Genomic DNA, 24,705 nt, shown 5'->3' with positions numbered 1-24,705 from the left:
TAGTTAGCGGCTCTTATATTATTATATAAAATTGGCTATCACCAAATAAGTGCTTATAACTAATCAATAAAAATAATAAAATTAGGCAAGGGGGGCGGCTGTCACTGTTGTGCCTAGGAGCGCCCTCATCCCTAAGTCCGCCCCTGAGTATACCGTCACATTGCGCATGGGCCAATAGAGGAGCCGGGTGCAGGAAGCAAAGATGAGGGGGTGAGAGCCAAGGGGACCACACCTGAAAAAACATGTGGCCTCTGTCATGGAGGTATAAGCGAATAAGGTTTTGTGATGCTATGCATGAACTTGCCCACTTCTACAGGTAAGTGCGCGTAACTGCAGAGCTAGATGGCAATGACTGCAGCAATGCTGAATTGTTCTTCTAATTATTAGAGGAAATGGTTGAATCAGGACATTGATTACTGAATGTGGGGCGTTTATTGATCCCAAATATACAAAGTCTGACATTTGGGTTTGTGAGACGTTATAAACACAAAGATGGAGGGGATTCAATTATAGAGGCATTATTCCCTCATCAGCAAATACCCACAAAACCTTTTTTACATGAAAAATGAATTGATATTCACACATTTTTACTAGATGGCAGAGATTGTGTTTGGTCTACATTTTTTATTGGGAATCTTTTCCACTTGCCAGAAGCACTCTCCAGACAGAGTGCATGTTCCCTGTCATTCTTAAGATTGTAAGTTTATTTCATCAGGTTTGTCGTTTCCTTCTGTATCGTTACATATTGGTCTAATGATGCCAACATGATGGTCCATGATTTTATCAACATATACTGTATATATTTATAATGTTTTTTCCCCCAATCTTTTTCTGTACAGGTCTTACCGCACATGTTGAAGTTGTCCGAATTGTATTTGACCCTAAAATTACAAGCTATAAATCATTACTGAAATTATTCTGGGAGAACCATGACCCAACAGAGGGTATGTTACTTCCAAACCAAGTGTGCATTAGGGATCATTGACTGTTTACATGCAGTAGTCAACCGATTCAGTATGTATTGCCAGTGGTCGGGATCTTGGCGCTCCCCACGCATCTGGCCCACACTATTATATTCCTCCTCAGGTGGTTGCGTGGATCAACACCCGAGGGGGAATTGGGGGCTGCGGTCGGGATTCCAACTACCGGCATTTCCCCTGCTGTCGAGATTCCAGCGTCGGTCTCCTGAACACCGGGAACCCGACAGCCAGCAAAGAGACTGCATCTCTAGTCAACAACCTATCATCAGTGGTGGATTATTATAATAAGGCTTGCTGGAAGCTCTTGCATAGTAGGCTAGTGTATATATGAACTTGAAGAAACATTATTCCAATAGATGAAGTGAATCTGCGGATATGAGTTTTATTGTGTTAAATAAACAGTTAAGTGTCCTGTGTTCTGGTGTGTTGGGTTTAACAGGGGCCATGAGTTGAGAACCACACAGATTTTGAACTACTGTAATGTGCACCTCACCATACCACCGAATATTCCAGCACCAAGAATAGGGGCAAAATTGACCAAACAAGTTGTTTGTTAAAGAGATTGTGGCATCCTATAGACAGCCTGCAATAGGTGACCCTATAGCTATAGTGGAACTACAAAACCAAGCAAGCTAAAACTACCAACATTACCTCAGCTATAAACCATGACAGGGGAAGGGGGGGGGGGGGGGGAATGATACTGTTTAAAATTATGTTTTTACTAAATATTGTCTGGAAGAGCATCCTGGGAATAATTATCTAGATAACTGTTGCAAAAGACTGTGATAAGAACCTAATATTACTATGGCAATCTAGCGACTTCCGTACACTTATCACTCTGTCACTGCAGGAATGAAGCAAGGAAAAGATGTGGGTACTCAGTACCGCTCAGTGATATTCACCTATGGAGATCAACAGAGAGAGGCAGCACTTCTGTCAAAAGAGAACTTCCAAAAGGTAAACATTCCCATAGCTGACATGCATTGCTAGTTTCTTCAATGCCATATTGTCCTGGTACCAGCAGAGGGAGCTATTGACAAATAAAAGTATCAAACAACGAAACAGAACATGTTAGCATTCTTAATATAGGACTTAATTCAGACCTGATCGCTGCTGTGTGTTTTCGCACAGTGGACGATCAGGTCTGAACTGCGATGCGCCACAGTGCGCCGGCGCATGCCAGAGATGCGATCGGCAGCTCTGACCAGCGATCGCCTCTGCCTGATTGACAGGCACAGGTGGACGCTGGGCGGGAGTGGGCGGGCTGGCGGCGTTTGCCCGCCATTTTTGGGGGTGCGGTCCGGGCAACGCAGGCATGCCCGGACTGTGCGTGGGGTGGGCCGCGGCAGCTGCATGACGTCACACGCAGCCGCTGCGACCCAGGAAGCGACGAGTAACTCCCTGCCAGCGTGAAGGAGCTGCACTGGTAGGGAGCTACTCCTCAGGTACAAAAGCATCGCCGCCGTGCGATGCTTTTGTACCTGTGCGGGGGGGGGGGGGGGCTGAGCCAGACATGCGGGGCAGACTAGCCCTGTGCTGGGCGTCCCCAGCATGTCTGTGAAACTGATCGCAGATGTGCTAAATTTAGCACATCTACGATCAGGTCTGAATTAGGCCCATGGTGTTTTCTAAAGCTGAGCCTCACACCTCCCTAACACATCATGTTTTCAGGATTTCTTTAAATATGCACAGGTGACTAAAGGGGGGTACTCACGGGAGAGATGTGTGCTGAGCGATCTTAACACAGACCGCTCAGCACACATCTCTCACCCCGCTCAGCACAGCGCGATGTGCTGAGCAGGGGGAAAGCCGACGGGGGGCCGCTCACTTCACACAACGGTGAAGTGAGCGACCCGCTAGATTGAGCCTGCATGCAGCTCAATCTAGCATCGGCGATAGCGATGCGCGGGGCCGCGCATCGCTATCGCTGGAGGGCATACACACGGCAGATCCGTGCTTAAAATCTAAGCAATCTAGCAAGATTGCTTAGATTTTAAGCACGGATCTCTCCGTGTGTACCCCCCTTAAGGGGTCTATTTACTAAGCCTTGGAGATAAATTTGATGGAGATAAAGTACCAGCCAATCATCTCCTAACTGCCAATTTTTAAACACAACCTGTAACATGGCAGTTAGGAGCTGATTGGCTGGTACTTTATCTCTACCGACTTTATCTCCAACCATAAGTATACTTGGCTGGGTCAGTAATTATCTTACCTGTGCCCACAGACAAAAATCCAGAAAACACAAGCTGTTGGGTATGTGTGACTTATGAAGATGACGAGGATGAGATTTAGGAACCAGTGTCTTAAATAGTTATTACATAGTAGTGGCATAGCAATAGTGGTAGCAGCCATAGTAACTGCTGTGAGGCCCAGCTATGACTACTATGTATTCAGATCACGGCTATTGGTTGTTTTTCTGTCTTTGCAACAGCAGAAGCACAAGCTCAGCTTACTGTATTTAGCAGTAGCAAAAGGCTTTCCAAATCAATAGCACTGTGCAATTATATCACATCTAATATCTAAAGCACACTACTGTAGTGGGGGGCCTTTAACTATGCCACTGTGAATTCATTTTGTATTGAAGCAGGTTATCTAACTAATATTTCAAAACCTAGCTTGTCACATACATTCTTGGGATTAGGTGAAAGCCGGAACGTTCCGGACTCTGTGGACCTGCGACCTGGACTGCTGTGGAGCTCTCTGTGCGTGTCCCCATGTATAACACACAGCAAATGGTACAGGGAGATGTACAGCCCCCTCCTGACCCTCACCTGCTACACTCGGGCAGTGAGAACAGGAGCAGCATGGCCGGAATGGACCAATTTCCTGCAGCTACTTTTGCTCTGGTGAAGCCCTTTGTACCCGTCCCCATATATGTGACAGCTGTCACACAGCAAACAGTGTACGGAGACGTGTATAGAGGGCTCCACAGCGCCCGAAGTTGCTGCAGGTAGCTGGGCTGCTCCGGCATTCCGGAGTTCTAGCTTTCACCTAATCCTAGTATATCATGGGATGGTGGAAGCCAGTTACAATGGGGTGGTCTTCAGTATGCCGACTGACGGGATCCCGGTGCACAGTATACCGATGCCGGAATCCCGACAGCCGGCATACCGACACTTATTCCCCTCGTGGGGGTCCACGACCCCCCTGGAGGGAGAATAAAATAGCGTGGCACGCATAGCGAGCCACCGTGCCCGTAGCGTGCCGAGTGCAGCGAGCCCGCAAGGGGCTCATTTGCGCTCGCCACGCTGTCGGTAAGCCGGCGGTCGGGCTCCTGGCGCCGGTATGCTGGTCGCCGGGAGCCCGATCGTCGGCATACCATACTGAACCCGTTACAATGTTGGCGGTCAGAATGGTGAGATTCACAATGTTGACATGGTTAAAAGGTCAAGATCATTAATGTTGACGCCAGTAAAATGTCAATATTGTCAGAATGTTAGCGCTAAGGTTGCTGTTATGTTTAGGGACAGAATTAGAATAACATTACTATGTCAAAATGCTAAAAATGTCAACATAACACCTGTGTCAACATGGTCAATGTCGACATCATGACCATGTTGTGATGTTCAGTGTTGACATTAAAACCATGTCGACTGATGAATGTCGGCATTGTGGCTTTCATCTAGATATACTACACCCCATTATGATATGCATATTACGGCATTGACTCATTTAGTGCAATGTGGGAGCGATGACCACGATTAGGGTTCCTATAACATCCCTTTAATCTAGAACACATGAATTACATAGGCTCTGTGGCTTATGGAGCTGATTCTGAGTCACATGCTGCTGCGACCACTTTAGGGTCATAGTTGTGTCTGCAACTTTATGCTAATGCTTGTATAAGACCTTCCCCTGGTGTACATGCATGAGCCTGGATGTTGAGCCCACTTTGAGCATCTTTAGACGCTGAAGTCCTGATTGGTGTGTCTTTAGTTTGCAACCAGTTCAGCAACACATCCCTTTGCGTTTGAATAGCAGCATCCCAGTCACCGCCCAGGAAGGCCCAATACATTTCTCACACTGTGCATCTCAATTATTAAAGCTTGCACTGTACGAGTTTTTTGCAGGCTGTGCAGAGTTGTATGTAAAGGCCGAAACGCTCAGCACACATCTCTCCCCCCGCTCAGCACAGCGCCGATGTGTGCTGAGCGTGGGGGGGCATGGGGGGGGAGGGGGCGGCGGGGTCACTCATTTCCCCCAGCAGGAGAAATGAGCGACCTGCTAGATTGGCCTGCATGCCGGCCAATCTAGCACCACTCATCGCTATCGCTGTGAGGGGTACACACGGACAGATGATGCTTAAAATCTAAGCAATCTAGTCAGATTGCTTAGATTATCGCTCCGTGAATACCCCCCTTAAGTGTAAATACGCCCGTTTGGAGGGTATCTACTACATCTGGTATGGCTGTGGGTGGGCAAAATACAGCCCCCAGACTGTTTGCGGCCTGCCAGGCAAATTGATGTGGCCGTTGCATCTTATCACTCCACAGCCTCAATGCTTACTGCATTATACTTAGTTATGCCTGCTGCTAAGGAAACGCACTTCTTCAGAACTGCCTTAGTCATCTAAGCTGCGTGCTCCCAGCTACATCATTATGTACTGCCTCACACCTCCCTAGGGGGTGCAGTACGGTATGCTGGCGGCCGGGCTCCCGGCGGCCAGCATACTGACGCCGGAATCCCGACCGCCAGCATACCTACAGCTGGGCGAGCACAAATGAGCCCCTTGCGGGCTCGCTGCGCTTCCGGCGTGCCACGCTATTTATTCACCCTCCAGGGGGGTCGTGGATCCCCAAGAGGGAGAAAAAGTGTTGGTATGCCGGCTGTCGGGATTCCGGCGCCAGTATACTGTACGCCGGGATCCCAGCAGCCGGCATACTGAAGACCACCCCTCCCTAGGGCATGGTACAAATATAAGGGAATTTCAAGGCAACTCTTTCTTATATGGAGTTAAGAGCATACTCTCAGTTCATCGGAACTTTCTAATTATTAGCAACAGGGTCTAACAAGATGACATTATTATAACACTATATTTAACTATATTTATGTGCAAATAGCTGTTATAAAACCGTGTACCTGCCAAAAAATTCAAATAAACTAATTATTTTATCAAATATTACTTAATAGATCTTGATGAATATTAATGGAACCATGGGGGTAATTCAGAGTTGATCGCAGAGGCAAATTTGTTAGCAGCTGGGCAAAACCATGGGGGTAATTCCAAGTTGATCGCAGCAGGAATTCTGTTAGCAGTTGGGCAAAACCATGTGCACTGCAGGGGAGTCAGATATAACATGTGCAGAGAGAGTTAGATTTGGGTGTGGTGAGTTCAATCTGCAATCTAAATTGCAGTGTAAAAATAAAGCAGCCAATATAGAGATGAGCGCCGGAAATTTTTCGGGTTTTGTGTTTTGGTTTTGGGTTCGGTTCCGCGGCCGTGTTTTGGGTTCGACCGCGTTTTGGCAAAACCTCACCGAATTTTTTTTGTCGGATTCGGGTGTGTTTTGGATTCGGGTGTTTTTTTCAAAAAACACTAAAAAACAGCTTAAATCATAGAATTTGGGGGTCATTTTGATCCCAAAGTATTGTTAACCTCAAAAACCATAATTTACACTCATTTTCAGTCTATTCTGAATACCTCACACCTCACAATATTATTTTTAGTCCTAAAATTTGCACCTAGGTCGCTGGATGACTAAGCTAAGCGACCCTAGTGGCCGACACAAACACCGGGCCCATCTAGGAGTGTCACTGCAGTGTCACGCAGGATGTCCCTTCCAAAAAACCCTCCCCAAACAGCACATGACGCAAAGAAAAAAAGAGGCGCAATGAGGTAGCTGTGTGAGTAAGATAAGCGACCCTAGTGGCCGACACAAACACCGGGCTTATCTAGGAGTGTCACTGCAGTGTCACGCAGGATGTCCCTTCCAAAAAACCCTCCCCAAACAGCACATGACGCAAAGAAAAAAAGAGGCGCAATGAGGTAGCTGTGTGAGTAAGATAAGCGACCCTAGTGGCCGACACAAACACCGGGCCCATCTAGGAGTGTCACTGCAGTGTCACGCAGGATGTCCCTTCCAAAAAACCCTCCCCAAACAGCACATGACGCAAAGAAAAAAAGAGGCGCAATGAGGTAGCTGTGTGAGTAAGATAAGCGACCCTAGTGGCCGACACAAACACCGGGCTTATCTAGGAGTGTCACTGCAGTGTCACGCAGGATGTCCCTTCCAAAAAACCCTCCCCAAACAGCACATGACGCAAAGAAAAAAAGAGGCGCAATGAGGTAGCTGTGTGAGTAAGATAAGCGACCCTAGTGGCCGACACAAACACCGGGCCCATCTAGGAGTGTCACTGCAGTGTCACGCAGGATGTCCCTTCCAAAAAACCCTCCCCAAACAGCACATGACGCAAAGAAAAAAAGAGGTGCAATGAGGTAGCTGTGTGAGTAAGATAAGCGACCCTAGTGGCCGACACAAACACCGGGCCCATCTAGGAGTGTCACTGCAGTGTCACGCAGGATGTCCCTTCCAAAAAACCCTCCCCAAACAGCACATGACGCAAAGAAAAAAAGAGGCGCAATGAGGTAGCTGTGTGAGTAAGATAAGCGACCCTAGTGGCCGACACAAACACCGGGCCCATCTAGGAGTGTCACTGCAGTGTCACGCAGGATGTCCCTTCCAAAAAACCCTCCCCAAACAGCACATGACGCAAAGAAAAAAAGAGGCGCAATGAGGTAGCTGTGTGAGTAAGATAAGCGACCCTAGTGGCCGACACAAACACCGGGCCCATCTAGGAGTGTCACTGCAGTGTCACGCAGGATGTCCCTTCCAAAAAACCCTCCCCAAACAGCACATGACGCAAAGAAAAAAAGAGGCGCAATGAGGTAGCTGTGTGAGTAAGATAAGCGACCCTAGTGGCCGACACAAACACCGGGCCCATCTAGGAGTGGCACTGCAGTGTCACGCAGGATGTCCCTTCCAAAAAACCCTCCCCAAACAGCACATGACGCAAAGAAAAATTTAAGAAAAAAGAGGTGCAAGATGGAATTGTCCTTGGGCCCTCCCACCCACCCTTATGTTGTATAAACAGGACATGCACACTTTAACCAACCCATCATTTCAGTGACAGGGTCTGCCACACGACTGTGACTGAAATGACGGGTTGGTTTGGACCCCCACCAAAAAAGAAGCAATTAATCTCTCCTTGCACAAACTGGCTCTACAGAGGCAAGATGTCCACCTCATCATCATCCTCCGATATATCACCGTGTACATCCCCCTCCTCACAGATTATCAATTCGTCCCCACTGGAATCCACCATCTCAGCTCCCTGTGTACTTTGTGGAGGCAATTGCTGCTGGTCAATGTCTCCACGGAGGAATTGATTATAATTCATTTTAATGAACATCATCTTCTCCACATTTTCTGGATGTAACCTCGTACGCCGATTGCTGACAAGGTGAGCGGCGGCACTAAACACTCTTTCGGAGTACACACTTGTCGGAGGGCAACTTAGGTAGAATAAAGCCAGTTTGTGCAAGGGCCTCCAAATTGCCTCTTTTTCCTGCCAGTATAAGTACGGACTGTGTGACGTGCCTACTTGGATGCGGTCACTCATATAATCCTCCACCATTCTTTCAATGGTGAGAGAATCATATGCAGTGACAGTAGACGACATGTCCGTAATCGTTGTCAGGTCCTTCAGTCCGGACCAGATGTCAGCATCAGCAGTCGCTCCAGACTGCCCTGCATCACCGCCAGCGGGTGGGCTCGGAATTCTGAGCCTTTTCCTCGCACCCCCAGTTGCGGGAGAATGTGAAGGAGGAGATGTTGACAGGTCGCGTTCCGCTTGACTTGACAATTTTCTCACCAGCAGGTCTTTCAACCCCAGCAGACATGTGTCTGCCGGAAAGAGAGATCCAAGGTAGGCTTTAAATCTAGGATCGAGCACGGTGGCCAAAATGTAGTGCTCTGATTTCAACAGATTGACCACCCGTGAATCCTTGTTAAGCGAATTAAGGGCTCCATCCACAAGTCCCACATGCCTAGCGGAATCGCTCCGTGTTAGCTCCTCCTTCAATGTCTCCAGCTTCTTCTGCAAAAGCCTGATGAGGGGAATGACCTGACTCAGGCTGGCAGTGTCTGAACTGACTTCACGTGTGGCAAGTTCAAAGGGCATCAGAACCTTGCACAACGTTGAAATCATTCTCCACTGCGCTTGAGACAGGTGCATTCCACCTCCTATATCGTGCTCAATTGTATAGGCTTGAATGGCCTTTTGCTGCTCCTCCAACCTCTGAAGCATATAGAGGGTTGAATTCCACCTCGTTACCACTTCTTGCTTCAGATGATGGCAGGGCAGGTTCAGTAGTTTTTGGTGGTGCTCCAGTCTTCTGTACGTGGTGCCTGTACGCCGAAAGTGTCCCGCAATTCTTCTGGCCACCGACAGCATCTCTTGCACGCCCCTGTCGTTTTTTTAAAAATTCTGCACCACCAAATTCAAGGTATGTGCAAAACATGGGACGTGCTGGAATTTGCCCATATTTAATGCACACACAATATTGCTGGCGTTGTCCAATGCCACAAATCCACAGGAGAGTCCAATTGGGGTAAGCCATTCCGCGATGATCTTCCTCAGTTGCCGTAAGAGGTTTTCAGCTGTGTGCGTATTCTGGAAAGCGGTGATACAAAGCGTAGCCTGCCTAGGAAAGAGTTGGCGTTTGCGAGATGCTGCTACTGGTGCCGCCGCTGCTGTTCTTGCGGCGGGAGTCCATACATCTACCCAGTGGGCTGTCACAGTCATATAGTCCTGACCCTGCCCTGCTCCACTTGTCCACATGTCCGTGGTTAAGTGGACATTGGGTACAGCTGCATTTTTTAGGACACTGGTGAGTCTTTTTCTGAGGTCTGTGTACATTTTCGGTATCGCCTGCCTAGAGAAGTGGAACCTAGATGGTATTTTGTAACGGGGGCACACTACCTCAAGAAATTGTGTAGTTCCCTGTGAACTAACGGCGGATACCGGACGCACGTCTAACACCAACATAGTTGTCAAGGCCTCAGTTATCCGCTTTGCAGCAGGATGACTGCTGTGATATTTCATCTTCCTCGCAAAGGACTGTTGGACAGTCAATTGCTTACTGGAAGTAGTACAAGTGGTCTTCCGACTTCCCCTCTGGGATGACCATCGACTCCCAGCAGCAACAACAGCAGCGCCAGCAGCAGTAGGCGTTACACGCAAGGATGCATCGGAGGAATCCCAGGCAGGAGAGGAATCGTCAGAATTGCCAGTGACATGGCCTGCAGGACTATTGGCATTCCTGGGGAAGGAGGAAATTGACACTGAGGGAGTTGGTGGGGTGGTTTGCGTGAGCTTGGTTACAAGAGGAAGGGATTTACTGGTCAGTGGACTGCTTCCGCTGTCATCCAAAGTTTTTGAACTTGTCACTGACTTATTATGAATGCGCTGCAGGTGACGTATAAGGGAGGATGTTCCGAGGTGGTTAACGTCCTTACCCCTACTTATTACAGCTTGACAAAGGCAACACACGGCTTGACACCTGTTGTCCGCTTTTCTGTTGAAATACCTCCACACTGAAGAGCTGATTTTTTTGGTATTTTCACCAGGCATGTCAACGGCCATATTCCTCCCACGGACAACAGGTGTCTCCCCGGGTGCCTGACTTAAACAAACCACCTCACCATCAGAATCCTCCTGGTCAATTTCCTCCCCAGCGCCAGCAACACCCATATCCTCCTCATCCTGGTGTACTTCAACACTGACATCTTCAATCTGACTATCAGGAACTGGACTGCGGGTACTCCTTCCAGCACTTGCAGGGGGCGTGCAAATGGTGGAAGGCGCATGCTCTTCACGTCCAGTGTTGGGAAGGTCAGGCATCGCAACCGACACAATTGGACTCTCCTTGTGGATTTGGGATTTCGAAGAACGCACAGTTCTTTGCGGTGCTTTTGCCAGCTTGAGTCTTTTCAGTTTTCTAGCGAGAGGCTGAGTGCTTCCATCCTCATGTGAAGCTGAACCACTAGCCATGAACATAGGCCAGGGCCTCAGCCGTTCCTTGCCACTCCGTGTGGTAAATGGCATATTGGCAAGTTTACGCTTCTCCTCCGACAATTTTATTTTAGGTTTTGGAGTCCTTTTTTTACTGATATTTGGTGTTTTGGATTTGACATGCTCTGTACTATGACATTGGGCATCGGCCTTGGCAGACGACGTTGCTGGCATTTCATCGTCTCGGCCATGACTAGTGGCAGCAGCTTCAGCACGAGGTGGAAGTGGATCTTGATCTTTCCCTAATTTTGGAACCTCAACATTTTTGTTCTCCATATTTTAATAGGCACAACTAAAAGGCACCTCAGGTAAACAATGGAGATGGATGGATACTAGTATACTTATGGATGGACTGCCGAGTGCCGACACAGAGGTAGCTACAGCCGTGGACTACCGTACTGTGTCTGCTGCTAATATAGACTGGATGATAATGAGATGAAATCAATATATATATATATGTATGTATATATAATATCACTAGTACTGCAGCCGGACAGGTAGATAATATATTTATTAGGTAATGATGACTGATGACGGACCTGCTGGACACTGTCAGCTCAGCAGCACCGCAGACTGCTACAGTAAGCTACTATACTATAGTAGTATGTACAAAGAAGAAAGAAAAAAAAAACCACGGGTAGGTGGTATACAATTATGGATGGACTGCCGAGTGCCGACACAGAGGTAGCTACAGCCGTGGACTAACGTACTGTGTCTGCTGCTAATATAGACTGGATGATTGATAATGAGATGAAATCAATATATATATGTATGTATATATAATATCACTAGTACTGCAGCCGGACAGGTAGATAATATATTTATTAGGTAATTATGACTGATGACGGACCTGCTGGACACTGTCAGCTCAGCAGCACCGCAGACTGCTACAGTAAGCTACTATACTATAGTAGTATGTACAAAGAAGAAAGAAAAAAAAAACCACGGGTAGGTGGTATACAATTATGGATGGACTGCTGAGTGCCGACACAGAGGTAGCTACAGCCGTGGACTAACGTACTGTGTCTGCTGCTAATATAGACTGGATGATTGATAATGAGATGAAATCAATATATATATGTATGTATATATAATATCACTAGTACTGCAGCCGGACAGGTAGATAATATATTTATTAGGTAATGATGACTGATGACGGACCTGCTGGACACTGTCAGCTCAGCAGCACCGCAGACTGCTACAGTAAGCTACTATACTCTATAGTAGTATGTACAAAGAAGAAAGAAAAAAAAAAACCACGGGTAGGTGGTATACAATTATGGATGGACTGCCGAGTGCCGACACAGAGGTAGCTACAGCCGTGGACTAACGTACTGTGTCTGCTGCTAATATAGACTGGATGATTGATAATGAGATGAAATCAATATATATATGTATGTGTTATGATTCCCGTACTCCAGACCAGATGAGATCTTATGGCAGAGGTCTGAGTACTGGAAAGATATGCTGGTTACGGGAACAGGGAAGCCTAGTAACCCCTGGCGCCCTAACTCCGTTGTCTCGCCCGTGTTATCAGAAATCCCCTGCGAGACTATGGTTGCTTGAGCCCATGGCAGCCGCGTTCGAAGGGCGGATTATGTCTGCCCAACCCCGATGCCCCCTCAGGTCTTAATGGGAGACAAAGGGAAATCCGAGACAGGGTGATAACAAGGGGCCCTCTGACTAAGCAACCAGGCCAGGGGTTACAAGCTATCTAACTTAACCAAAAGTATGTGCGGACAAACCGCCAGGGAAAAGGACAACCAAAGATCCACTGATCCGTTACTCCTATCCAGCACCGCTGGATACCAGAGTGGACTTGTGGGAGCGGAATCCTCTGCAAAAGCTCCGGAACACAATAAAACTAAATAATAAATAGTAAGCGGTCAAGCCGCAACACACGGCTACGCCGCGACTCACGAACACCACAGGATGTTAAAGGTGCTCGGTAGGACTCCAGGAATAGATGACAAATTCCGAGTACTGGATCACTGAGGACAGGAACAACCGAATTGAGCAGGACTGGAAACTCTCTGTAACTGACACAGCCAACAGGAAGCTAACACCGGCGTCTGTGAGAAGTCCTGAGAGTGCTTTTATTAGGAAACCCTCCAATCCGGATCCAGACAGGGTAATCATAATTATGCCGTGCAGCTGCATGCTGCACGGCCAGGATACAATTTGACCTGATTAATTAGACCTAGCAACGGGGAACGCGGTCCGACAGTGGCGTCCCCGTTGCTATGGTCTAAGCGGCTCCGTGCGCCCGGCGTCTAGCGTTGCTAGGGAGCCGGCGGCTGTCTGCCTGCGGCGTCCCTAGTTGCTAGGCGCCGGGCCGCACTGACGGGCGGACCCTCGGCGCCTAACAGTACCCCCCCCCTGAGGAGGGGTCAAGGAACCCCTAAGGCCTGGTTTTTGAGGAAATTCTCGAAAAAATGCCCTTTTGAGCCTCGGGGCATGGAGATCCTCGTCCAGGACCCAAGACCTTTCTTCTGGACCATAACCTCTCCAATGTACCAAAAAATAAAGCCGACCCCGGGACAACTTGGAATCGAGAACCTTCTCCACTAAGAACTCCTGCTGACCCTGTACGTCTATTGGTGATTTCCCCTGAGAGATCTTGCGAGGAAATTTACTGGACGAAACATATGGTTTTAACAAGGAGCAATGGAAGGTATTTCCGATCCGTAAAGTTTTTGGTAACCGTAACCGGAAAGCCACTGGATTGACTTTTTTGATAATATGAAATGGTCCAATAAATTTAGGACCCAATCTGGCTGAGGTTTGTCGAAGTTTAATGTTGCGAGTCGACAACCATACCCTATCTCCAACTTTAAAAGTGCACGGCCGCCGGAGCCTGTCAGAAATTTTTTTCTCCCGAAATGCCGCTTTTCTGAGAGCCAGGTGCACTTTTCTCCAAATGAGTTTGAGATGAGAGGTCAAGGTCAGTGAGGAGACAGAGGAATGTTGAAAAAAGGAATTAGCTCTGGGGTGAAAACCAAAAACTGTAAAAAATGGAGATACATTGGTGGAGGAATGACAGGCATTGTTGTAAGCAAACTCTGCTAACGGAAGAAACTCAGACCAGTCATTTTGGAGTTTGGCCGAGTACAAACGCAAATATTGTTTTAATGATTGATTGACTCGCTCAGTCTGCCCGTTGGATTGGGGATGGTAGCCAGACGTTAAAGATAATTTCATCTTCAATGAGGCACAAAAAGACTTCCAAAATTGTGCAATGAATTGTGGACCCCGATCAGAAACAATATCAGTGGGTAACCCATGGAGTCTGAAAACATGGCGGAGGAACAAGACTGCCAATCCCTGGGCAGATGGCAATCGGGGAAGAGCAATAAAATGGGCCATTTTGCTAAAATGGTCCACTACCACCCATATGACTCGGCATCCGGCTGACAGAGGAAGGTCCACCACAAAATCCATGGAAATATGAGACCATGGCCTAAGAGGAACATTCAAGGGCAAAAGTTGACCGATAGGCAAGGAACGGGGAACCTTATGCTGTGCACAGACCTGACAAGAAAAAACAAATTCCTTAATGTCTTTGGAAAGACCAGGCCACCATATCGAGCGGGAAACTAATTCAAAAGTTTTAGCGATCCCCGGATGCCCGGCAACTTTGCTATCGTGAAACTCCGTCAAAACCGTTGCTCTCAAAAACTCGGGGACAAAAAGACGACCAGCAGGAGTAATACCAGGAGCTTGATGTTGAAGCTGCTTCAACTGGGTAAATAAATCCTGTGTGAGGCCTGCCCGAATGACTGAAGACGGAAGTATGGGAGTAACAGGACTGTTGTCTTGAACTGGAAGAAAACTGCGTGACAGGGCATCTGCCTTGGTATTCTTGGAACCTGGCCTGAAGGTGATAATGAACTTGAAACGAGTAAAAAATAAAGCCCAACGAGCTTGCCGGGCATTCAGCCGTTTAGCTGATTCAATGTATTGAAGATTTTTGTGATCAGTCAAAACCGAAATGGTATGAGTGGCTCCTTCAAGCCAATGTCTCCACTCCTCGAAAGCCCATTTAATAGCCAGTAATTCCCGGTTACCAACATCGTAGTTGGATTCAGCAGATGAGAATTTCCTGGACATAAAGGCACAAGGATGTAATTCCAGGGAATCCGGATCCTTCTGAGACAGGATAGCCCCTACTCCAACCTCTGAGGCATCGACCTCAACAATGAAAGGCAATTCTGGGTTGGGATGTCTGAGGACAGGGGCTGAGACAAAGGCTTGTTTCAAGGCCTGAAAAGACAACTCCGCTTCACGTGACCAGTTGGTAGGATCTGCTCCCTTTTTAGTCAGTGCCACAATGGGAGCAACTAGGTCAGAGAAAGAGTGAATAAATCTTCTATAGTAATTCGCAAACCCTAAAAAGCGCTGAATTGCTTTTAAATTGGTGGGTTGCGCCCAACTAAGGATGGCTTGGAGCTTCTTTGGTTCCATACAGAATCCCCGAGGGGAAATAATGTACCCTAAAAAGGATACCTCCGTGACATGAAATTCACACTTCTCCAGCTTGGCATATAGGTGATTTTCACGTAATTTTTTTAGAACCTGACGCACCTGGGTAACATGTTGTTCTATAGAGTCAGAATATATCAAAATATCGTCTAAGTAGACTACAACGAATCTTCCAAGAAATTCACGGAGCACATCGTTAATGAGATCCTGGAAAACTGCCGGAGCGTTGGACAGGCCGAATGGCATAACCAGATACTCATAGTGGCCTGACTGAGTACTGAATGCCGTTTTCCACTCATCCCCTGACTTGATTCTGATGAGGTTATATGCTCCTCTTAGGTCAATCTTAGAAAAAATCACAGCCGAACGTAGCTGATCAAAGAGGACAGAAATCAGCGGCAAAGGGTAAGTATTCTTTACTGAGATTTTATTCAAGGCTCTAAAGTCAATGCAAGGTCTGAGTGATCCATCCTTCTTCTCCACGAAGAAGAAGCCTGCACTTAAAGGGGATTTAGATGGCCTGATAAATCCTTTCCCTAGGCTTTCTTTAACATACTCATTCATGGCCACAGTTTCAGGTCCGGACAATGCATATAACCTTCCTTTAGGCAAAGTGGCACCAGGAATTAACTCAATAGCACAATCATAAGGCCTATGGGGAGGCAGAATATCCGCATTGCCCTTGGAAAATACATCAACAAAATCCTGGTATTCCACAGGAATGGGTGCGGGAATGACAGCAGCAATTCTGATGGGAAGCGTAATACATTCTTTATTACAGATGGTACCCCATTGTAAGATCTCCCCCAACTGCCAATCAATGATGGGATTATGAAAGGCCAGCCAAGGGTGACCCAGAACCACAGGAACTGCTGGGCAATGGGTAAGGAAAAACTCAATCTTTTCAGAATGCAGAGCTCCTACCGAAAGAAGAACAGAAGGTGTACAGAGAGAAATAACCCCATTGGACAAGGGACTCCCATCTAAACCATGCATGGTGATACACCTACCCAAGGCTAACTGAGGAATACCTAAGGCCTTGGCCCATGTTAAATCCATAAAGTTCCCTGCAGCTCCACTGTCCACAAAAGCCGAGACCGAGGAACAGAGGCTGCCAAAGGAAACTTTAGCTGGAACTAACAGTGAATTATTTGAGGAGATAAGCTGTAAACCAAAGTGAACCCCCTCACAACTCACTTGGTCGAGGCGTTTCCCGACTTGTTCGGACAACTACGGGCAAAATGTCCCTTACCCCCACAGTATAAACAAAGACCAGAATTTTGCCTTCTGGTTCTTTCTTCAGGAGACAGTTTGGAGAGGCCTATCTGCATGGGCTCCTCAATGTCCACAGGAATGGAAAAAACACAAGGAGTAGACCCGACAGATGCTCCTTTTTCAGCCCTCCGCTCCCTGAGACGACGATCAATCTTAATAGAGAGCTCCATGAGTTTATCGAGAGTCTCAGGAGCGGGATACTGAAGGAGACTGTCTTTTATAGACTCAGATAAGCCGAGGCGAAACTGACTGCGCAGGGCTGGGTCATTCCATCCACAGTCGTTCGACCAACGGCGAAACTCCGTACAATAAATCTCTGCGGGATTCCTACCCTGTCTGAGAGCACGCAACTGACTCTCGGCGGATGCCTCTCTATCAGGGTCGTCATACAAAAGCCCTAAGGACCCCAGAAAGGCGTCTACAGACAATAAAGCTGGATCGTCTGTCTTTAAACCAAAAGCCCAGGTCTGAGGATCCCCCTGTAGCAGAGAAATAATAATTCCTACCCGCTGAGATTCCGTACCTGAGGAGACTGGTCTTAAACGAAAATACAGTTTACAAGACTCTTTAAAATTAAAAAACTGCTTTCTATCCCCAGAAAAACGGTCAGGCAGATGCATTTTTGGTTCAGGAATGACCCTCGGGGAAGTCCGTAACAGATCTTCCTGTGACCTCACCCGAAGGGACAGATCCTGAACCATCTGAGTAAGCTCTTGAATCTGGCTAACTAAAAGCTGGCCCGGATTTGGCCCAACACCGGTGGGATTCATGAGGCTGACAAATCTCCCAACTGAATAAGGGAAAAAATTAACTCCTGTTAATTTTAAATTTTAGTATGGCCGGTGTTAATGTTATGATTCCCGTACTCCAGACCAGATGAGATCTTATGGCAGAGGTCTGAGTACTGGAAAGATATGCTGGTTACGGGAACAGGGAAGCCTAGTAACCCCTGGCGCCCTAACTCCGTTGTCTCGCCCGTGTTATCAGAAATCCCCTGCGAGACTATGGTTGCTTGAGCCCATGGCAGCCGCGTTCGAAGGGCGGATTATGTCTGCCCAACCCCGATGCCCCCTCAGGTCTTAATGGGAGACAAAGGGAAATCCGAGACAGGGTGATAACAAGGGGCCCTCTGACTAAGCAACCAGGCCAGGGGTTACAAGCTATCTAACTTAACCAAAAGTATGTGCGGACAAACCGCCAGGGAAAAGGACAACCAAAGATCCACTGATCCGTTACTCCTATCCAGCACCGCTGGATACCAGAGTGGACTTGTGGGAGCGGAATCCTCCGCAAAAGCTCCGGAACACAATAAAACTAAATAATAAATAGTAAGCGGTCAAGCCGCAACACACGGCTACGCCGCGACTCACGAACACCACAGGATGTTAAAGGTGCTCGGTAGGACTCCAGGAATAGATGACAAATTCCGAGTACTGGATCACTGAGGACAGGAACAACCGAATTGAGCAGGACTGGAAACTCTCTGTAACTGACACAGCCAACAGGAAGCTAACACCGGCGTCTGTGAGAAGTCCTGAGAGTGCTTTTATTAGGAAACCCTCCAATCCGGATCCAGACAGGGTAATCATAATTATGCCGTGCAGCTGCATGCTGCACGGCCAGGATACAATTTGACCTGATTAATTAGACCTAGCAACGGGGAACGCGGTCCGACAGTGGCGTCCCCGTTGCTATGGTCTAAGCGGCTCCGTGCACCCGGCGTCTAGCGTTGCTAGGGAGCCGGCGGCTGTCTGCCTGCGGCGTCCCTAGTTGCTAGGCGCCGGGCCGCACTGACGGGCGGACCCTCGGCGCCTAACAGTATGTATATATAATATCACTAGTACTGCAGCCGGACAGGTAGATAATATATTTATTAGGTAATGATGACTGATGACGGACCTGCTGGACACTGTCAGCTCAGCAGCACCGCAGACTGCTACAGTAAGCTACTATACTATAGTAGTATGTACAAAGAAGAAAGAAAAAAAAAACCACGGGTAGGTGGTATACAATTATGGATGGACTGCCGAGTGCCGACACAGAGGTAGCAACAGCCGTGGACTAACGTACTGTGTCTGCTGCTAATATAGACTGGATGATTGATAATGAGATGAAATCAATATATATATGTATGTATATATAATATCACTAGTACTGCAGCCGGACAGGTAGATAATATATTTATTAGGTAATGATGACTGATGACGGACCTGCTGGACACTGTCAGCTCAGCAGCACCGCAGACTGCTACAGTAAGCTACTATACTCTATAGTAGTATGTACAAAGAAGAAAGAAAGAAAAAAACCACGGGTAGGTGGTATACAATTATGGATGGACTGCCGAGTGCCGACACAGAGGTAGCTTAAGCCGTGGACTAACGTACTGTGTCTGCTGCTAATATAGACTGGATGATTGATAATGAGATGAAATCAATATATATATGTATGTATATATAATATCACTAGTACTGCAGCCGGACAGGTAGATAATATATTTATTAGGTAATGATGACTGATGACGGACCTGCTGGACACTGTCAGCTCAGCAGCACCGCAGACTGCTACAGTAAGCTACTATACTCTATAGTAGTATGTACAAAGAAGAAAGAAAAAAAAAAACCACGGGTAGGTGGTATACAATTATGGATGGACTGCCGAGTGCCGACACAGAGGTAGCTACAGCCGTGGACTAACGTACTGTGTCTGCTGCTAATATAGACTGGATGATTGATAATGAGATGAAATCAATATATATATGTATGTATATATAATATCACTAGTACTGCAGCCGGACAGGTAGATAATATATTTATTAGGTAATGATGACTGATGACGGACCTGCTGGACACTGTCAGCTCAGCAGCACCGCAGACTGCTACAGTAAGCTACTATACTCTATAGTAGTATGTACAAAGAAGAAAAAAAAAAAAAACCACGGGTAGGTGGTATACAATTATGGATGGACTGCCGAGTGCCGACACAGAGGTAGCTACAGCCGTGGACTAACGTACTGTGTCTGCTGCTAATATAGAGTCTAGACTGGATGATAAATTATTGATAATGAGATGAAATCAATATAATATCACTAGTACTGCAGCCGGACAGGTACTATATATATTTATTATGTAATGACTGATGACGGACCTGCTGGACACTGTCAGGTCAGCACAGCACCGCAGACTGCTACAGTAAGCTACTATAGTAGTATGTATAAAGAAGAATGAAAAAAAAAAAAACCACGGGTAGGTGGTATACAATATTATATATATATATATATATATATATATATATTATATACAATTTTATATATATATATATATATATATTAAACTGGTGGTGATTGATTATTAAACTGGTGGTCACTTCAGGTCACGTTGCAACTTGCAACTAGTACTCCGAGGCCTAAGCAGACAATCACAAAATATATTATTATACTGGTGGTCAGTGTGGTCACAACAATGGCAGTGTGGCACTGACTCTGGCAGCAAAAGTGTGCACTGTACGTTATATGTACTCCTGAGTTCTGCTCTCAGACTCTAACTGCTCCCCACTGTCAGTGTCTCCCCCACAAGTCAGATAATACACTTACAGTCACACTATCTAATCTATAAATATCACTTCAGCAAGTAGTATAGTAGTATACAGTATAGTAGTACTCCTCCTAATAATGCTCCCCAAAATACTGTGTCTCTCTCTTCTCTAAACGGAGAGGACGCCAGCCACGTCCTCTCCCTATGACTCTCAATGCACGTGTGAAAATGGCGGCGACGCGCGGCTCCTTATATAGAATCAGAGTCTCGCGATAGAATCCGAGCCTCGCGAGAATCCGACAGCGTGATGATGACGTTCGGGCGCGCTTGGGTTAGCCGAGCAAGGCGGGAAGATCCGAGCCTGCTCGGACCCGTGTAAAAAACCTGAAGTTCGGGCGGGTTCAGATTCAGAGGAACCGAACCCGCTCATCTCTAGTATTTACCCTGCACAGAAACAAAATAACCCACCCAAATCTAACTCTCTCTACAAATGTTATATCTGCCCTCCCTGCAGTGCACATGGTTTTGCCAAACTGCTAAAAAATTTCCTGCTGTGATCAACTTGGAATTACCCCCCATGTGCACTGCAGGTGTGGCAGATATAACGTGTAGAGAGAGTTAGATTTGGGTGGGTTATATTGTTTCTGTGCAGAGTTAACTTACTACTGGCTGCTTTATTTTTTCACTGCAATTTAGATTTCCGTTTGGACAAAGTACTGCATTTTGGAAAAGCATTAGTTCATGAAACTGATGCGTATAGTAAGTCATACTGTGCTGGAAATTTGAAGTGAGATTTTTGGTTTTGCAAAGTGTACCTGTGGAGATTTTTCTGCCACTAGGCAAAGGGGCTGACTAGGAAATGTAACTCTGGAGGGCATGTACACCACACTGGCCCATGAGTAGTAACATATTGTTTATAAAGGTGATTTTAGTAAAATAAATAAATAAATAAAATAATTGTTATCACATAGACTACCCGAGCAACCAAATAATGTACAACCAGGCTGGCCATATGCTGCCCAGAATTGTCATCAGAGGCACACATGTGTTCTGCAGGGTTGGACTGGCCCACAGGGGAAACCTCCGGTGGGTCCAATTGCCTGGGGGGCCAATCTCCTCCTCCAGAGATCAAGTTTCAGACTGTGCACTTGAATTATACATTATACTTATGTTACTTTACACTGCGCAGGACTTTGGTGTATTCTCTACAGTGCATTGCTGTTATTGATAAGGTTTATTATCATACTTGCACTAGCAGTATTTACTATATATAATTATCAAGGGGCCCAGACCATGCACTCTAATAGCCAAGTCTCTGTTGCAGCTGGCCACACCCCTCTGGAGACTGGCCACACCCATAAATATGGGTCCCTACCACAGCATTCCACCGGTGGGTCCTTCATGCCCCAGTACAACACTGGTGTTCTGCCAGGTATACCTTCATCGTGGCCCCTCCCTCACTGTGCAGTGCCGCAGTTTGTGACATAATTCAGCAGACTGCCCGATGTCTTAACTGCCCACTTCATTGGGAGGTGCAGTAGATCTCCCAGAAATGCATGAGTCTCCATTACATTCTAGGAGAGTTGACAAGTATTGTGGAAGCATCTCCGCAGTGAAGAGTAGGTATGCATTTTGGTATTTGATAAGTGGATTATCTAGACGCACCAATGCAAAACCAAGGCCTTTTGTGCTTTGCATAAAATGTGTGTCATATACAAGGTCCAATGTTCGCAAACATTAGCATCAACTACTTATCTTATAACCACAGGAGCTTAAACGTAACAACCTGGGAACCATCACTACAGAGATATGTGCTGTTCCTGAGTTTTATTACGCAGAGGATTATCACCAGCAATATCTGCACAAGAACCCAGAAGGTTATTGTGGTCTCAAGGGAACTGGAGTGACCTGCCTTCTGTAGGAATCAGGATACTTTCTTACATGTTTCTTAATCTCTATCATTGTAAGCTATATGCAACCTGAAATTCCATATTCAGTTGTAAACAAATAAAATCTGTTGCAAGTATTATCTCCTGCTGTTCTCATGTTATTTATTTGTGTAGAATCACAGCGGTAAGTTTGCACTTTAGTTGCAGTCCCACTTACTTTTAAAGTAATGCATATACACTGCGACATCTGACTGTGTAAATAGTCATCTTCTGACCTCATGAATGCTGCCAGGACTCATCTAGCTGTTCAGGTAAATGCCATTTGGGCAGATGTTTCAGATAGCCACTTACTCAGCGGTTGGATTGATTCACTGGATCCGCTTGTATATTATGCTCACCTAAAAGGTATTGTGTCAAATTATAGTATCTACTTTGATAGATACAAGGCCATATACAAAATCAGATATAAAATGAGCTATAAAATAGCACTTTCCAAATGTGAATAACTGCACATAACAGAAAATGAAACATGCTAGATAATGTTAGTCCTATGAATTCAATTGTGTTGTCCTGATATATGAATTCTCTCTAGCATCCTTCTTATACTGATTCACATCACCAAAATAACCCAGTATATTGCCAGTTCGACTTGGGTCAAGGTGCGGTGTGAAAGGGACTATTTATTACCAGTTATTTATATAGCACACACATATTCCGCAGCGCTTTACAGAGAATATTTGGCCATTCACATCAGTCCCTGCCCCAGTGGAGCTTACAATCTATATTCCCTATCACATGTACACACACACAGACACATTCACACTAGGGTTAATTTGTTGGAAGCCAATTAATCTACCAGTATATTTTTGGATTGTGGGAGGAAACCGAAGTACCCGGAGGAAACCCACGCAAGTACGAGGAGACTACGTTACAATGTTACAATTTCCAGAGTTGACTGACCCTGTATTTCGACCCGTGAATAAATAAAGCAGTGTTATTCCCAGGTTGAAGTGCAGTGTGAACGGGCTGCTGGGTTAATACTACCCAGGACCTGTTCACACTATAAGGAGGGGTGGCGCTATAGCGAAAGGCAGAACTTGTAGATGATCTGAATCTCAAGTCACCGCCTCCACACACGTCACCAACCCGTTGCCGCCTGCCTGAAAGTGGTCTCAAGCGGGTCGCACCAGGGAAGGAGCTGTTCTCGAGTTCCGGGTGCAACCCGCTATTGCATTGTGAAAGCGGTATAACTGTCTAATACCAGAAAAGCTATATCCATAAGCTGGTAACTGCCAACAGTAGTTACAATAATTAAATGGATATATCTGGTCATCTGCTCCCTGGCTCACCTTAAATTGTGCTATATGTGTAGGAGGTGCCCAGATAGATTAGAAAAATGGCCCTCATTCCGAGTTGTTCGCTCGGTATTTTTCATCGCATCGCAGTGAAAATCCGCTTAGTACGCATGCGCAATGTTCGCACTGCGACTGCGCCAAGTAACTTTACTATGAAGAAAGTATTTTTACTCACGGCTTTTTCTTCGCTCCGGCGATCGTAATGTGATTGACAGGAAATGGGTGTTACTGGGCGGAAACACGGCGTTTCAGGGGCGTGTGGCTGAAAACGCTACCGTTTCCGGAAAAAACGCAGGAGTGGCCGGGGAAACGGTGGGAGTGCCTGGGCGAACGCTGGGTGTGTTTGTGACGTCAACCAGGAACGACAAGCACTGAAATGATCGCCCAGGCAGAGTAAGTCTGGAGCTACTCTGAAACTGCTAAGTAGTTAGTAATCGCAATATTGCGAATACATCGGTCGCAATTTTAAGAAGCTAAGATTCACTCCCAGTAGGCGGCGGCTTAGCGTGTGTAACTCTGCTAAAATCGCCTTGCGAGCGAACAACTCGGAATGAGGGCCAATATATGGTTTTAGACAGTACCCTCTTAGTGTTATTTACTACAATTGTGTGCCTCTCTAATATAATGAGCGTTATGCTTTATACATGTTGCTTTAATGTAAATAACTACCTTGGAAGTCAATTTGTACATCTACACCGTATATATTGACTCTGAATCAAGCAACCCATCAATGTAACAAATACTTGAGATTTGTACTCTTATTATTAATTAGCATTAGCAAAATCAATAAAAAAAATGAATAAAAAGATGACAGTTACTATCTAACATGCTGTTTGTGCTATCTGCCAGATAATTACTCCGATTCATGAGTGTGCATGTGCAGACCATAACATAAAAGTAGAACAGATTTGCTAGTGTCATCTCACTCAGTAATCTGACTCATACTGTATGTTGTTACCTTTGCTAGCTGGTACCTGTCACTGTTATACACAGACCTTTTCTTTGGATACTTTCACATTTTGAAGCTCTGACCTTTTTTTTATTTTATTTTTTAAGCAAGTATTGCTGTTCAGGACTGATAGGCCTCAATTCCAATGCCTACTTTATATTCGTGTAG

At 46.3% G+C, this 24,705-nt stretch overlaps 1 protein-coding gene across 1 annotated transcript in view; it reads left to right on the top strand.

Moving 5' to 3' along the window:
- LOC135038542 (peptide methionine sulfoxide reductase MsrA-like) overlaps window positions 1-22,373 on the top strand; it is a 38,626-nt gene extending 16,253 nt beyond the window's left edge. The window contains exons 4-6 of the mRNA XM_063954659.1: window positions 840-944; window positions 1,831-1,937; window positions 22,113-22,373. Of these exons, the coding sequence (XP_063810729.1) occupies window positions 840-944; window positions 1,831-1,937; window positions 22,113-22,265 (365 nt within the window). The 3' untranslated portion in view covers window positions 22,266-22,373. The remainder of the gene's footprint in view (window positions 1-839; window positions 945-1,830; window positions 1,938-22,112) is intronic.
- The last annotated feature ends 2,332 nt before the right edge of the window (window positions 22,374-24,705 follow it).

This window comes from Pseudophryne corroboree, chromosome 2 (genome assembly GCF_028390025.1).
Source record: "Pseudophryne corroboree isolate aPseCor3 chromosome 2, aPseCor3.hap2, whole genome shotgun sequence".
Lineage (NCBI taxonomy): Eukaryota > Metazoa > Chordata > Amphibia > Anura > Myobatrachidae > Pseudophryne > Pseudophryne corroboree.
The sequence above is the reverse complement of the archived record's forward strand: the minus strand, read 5'-3'. Positions and strand labels throughout refer to the sequence as shown.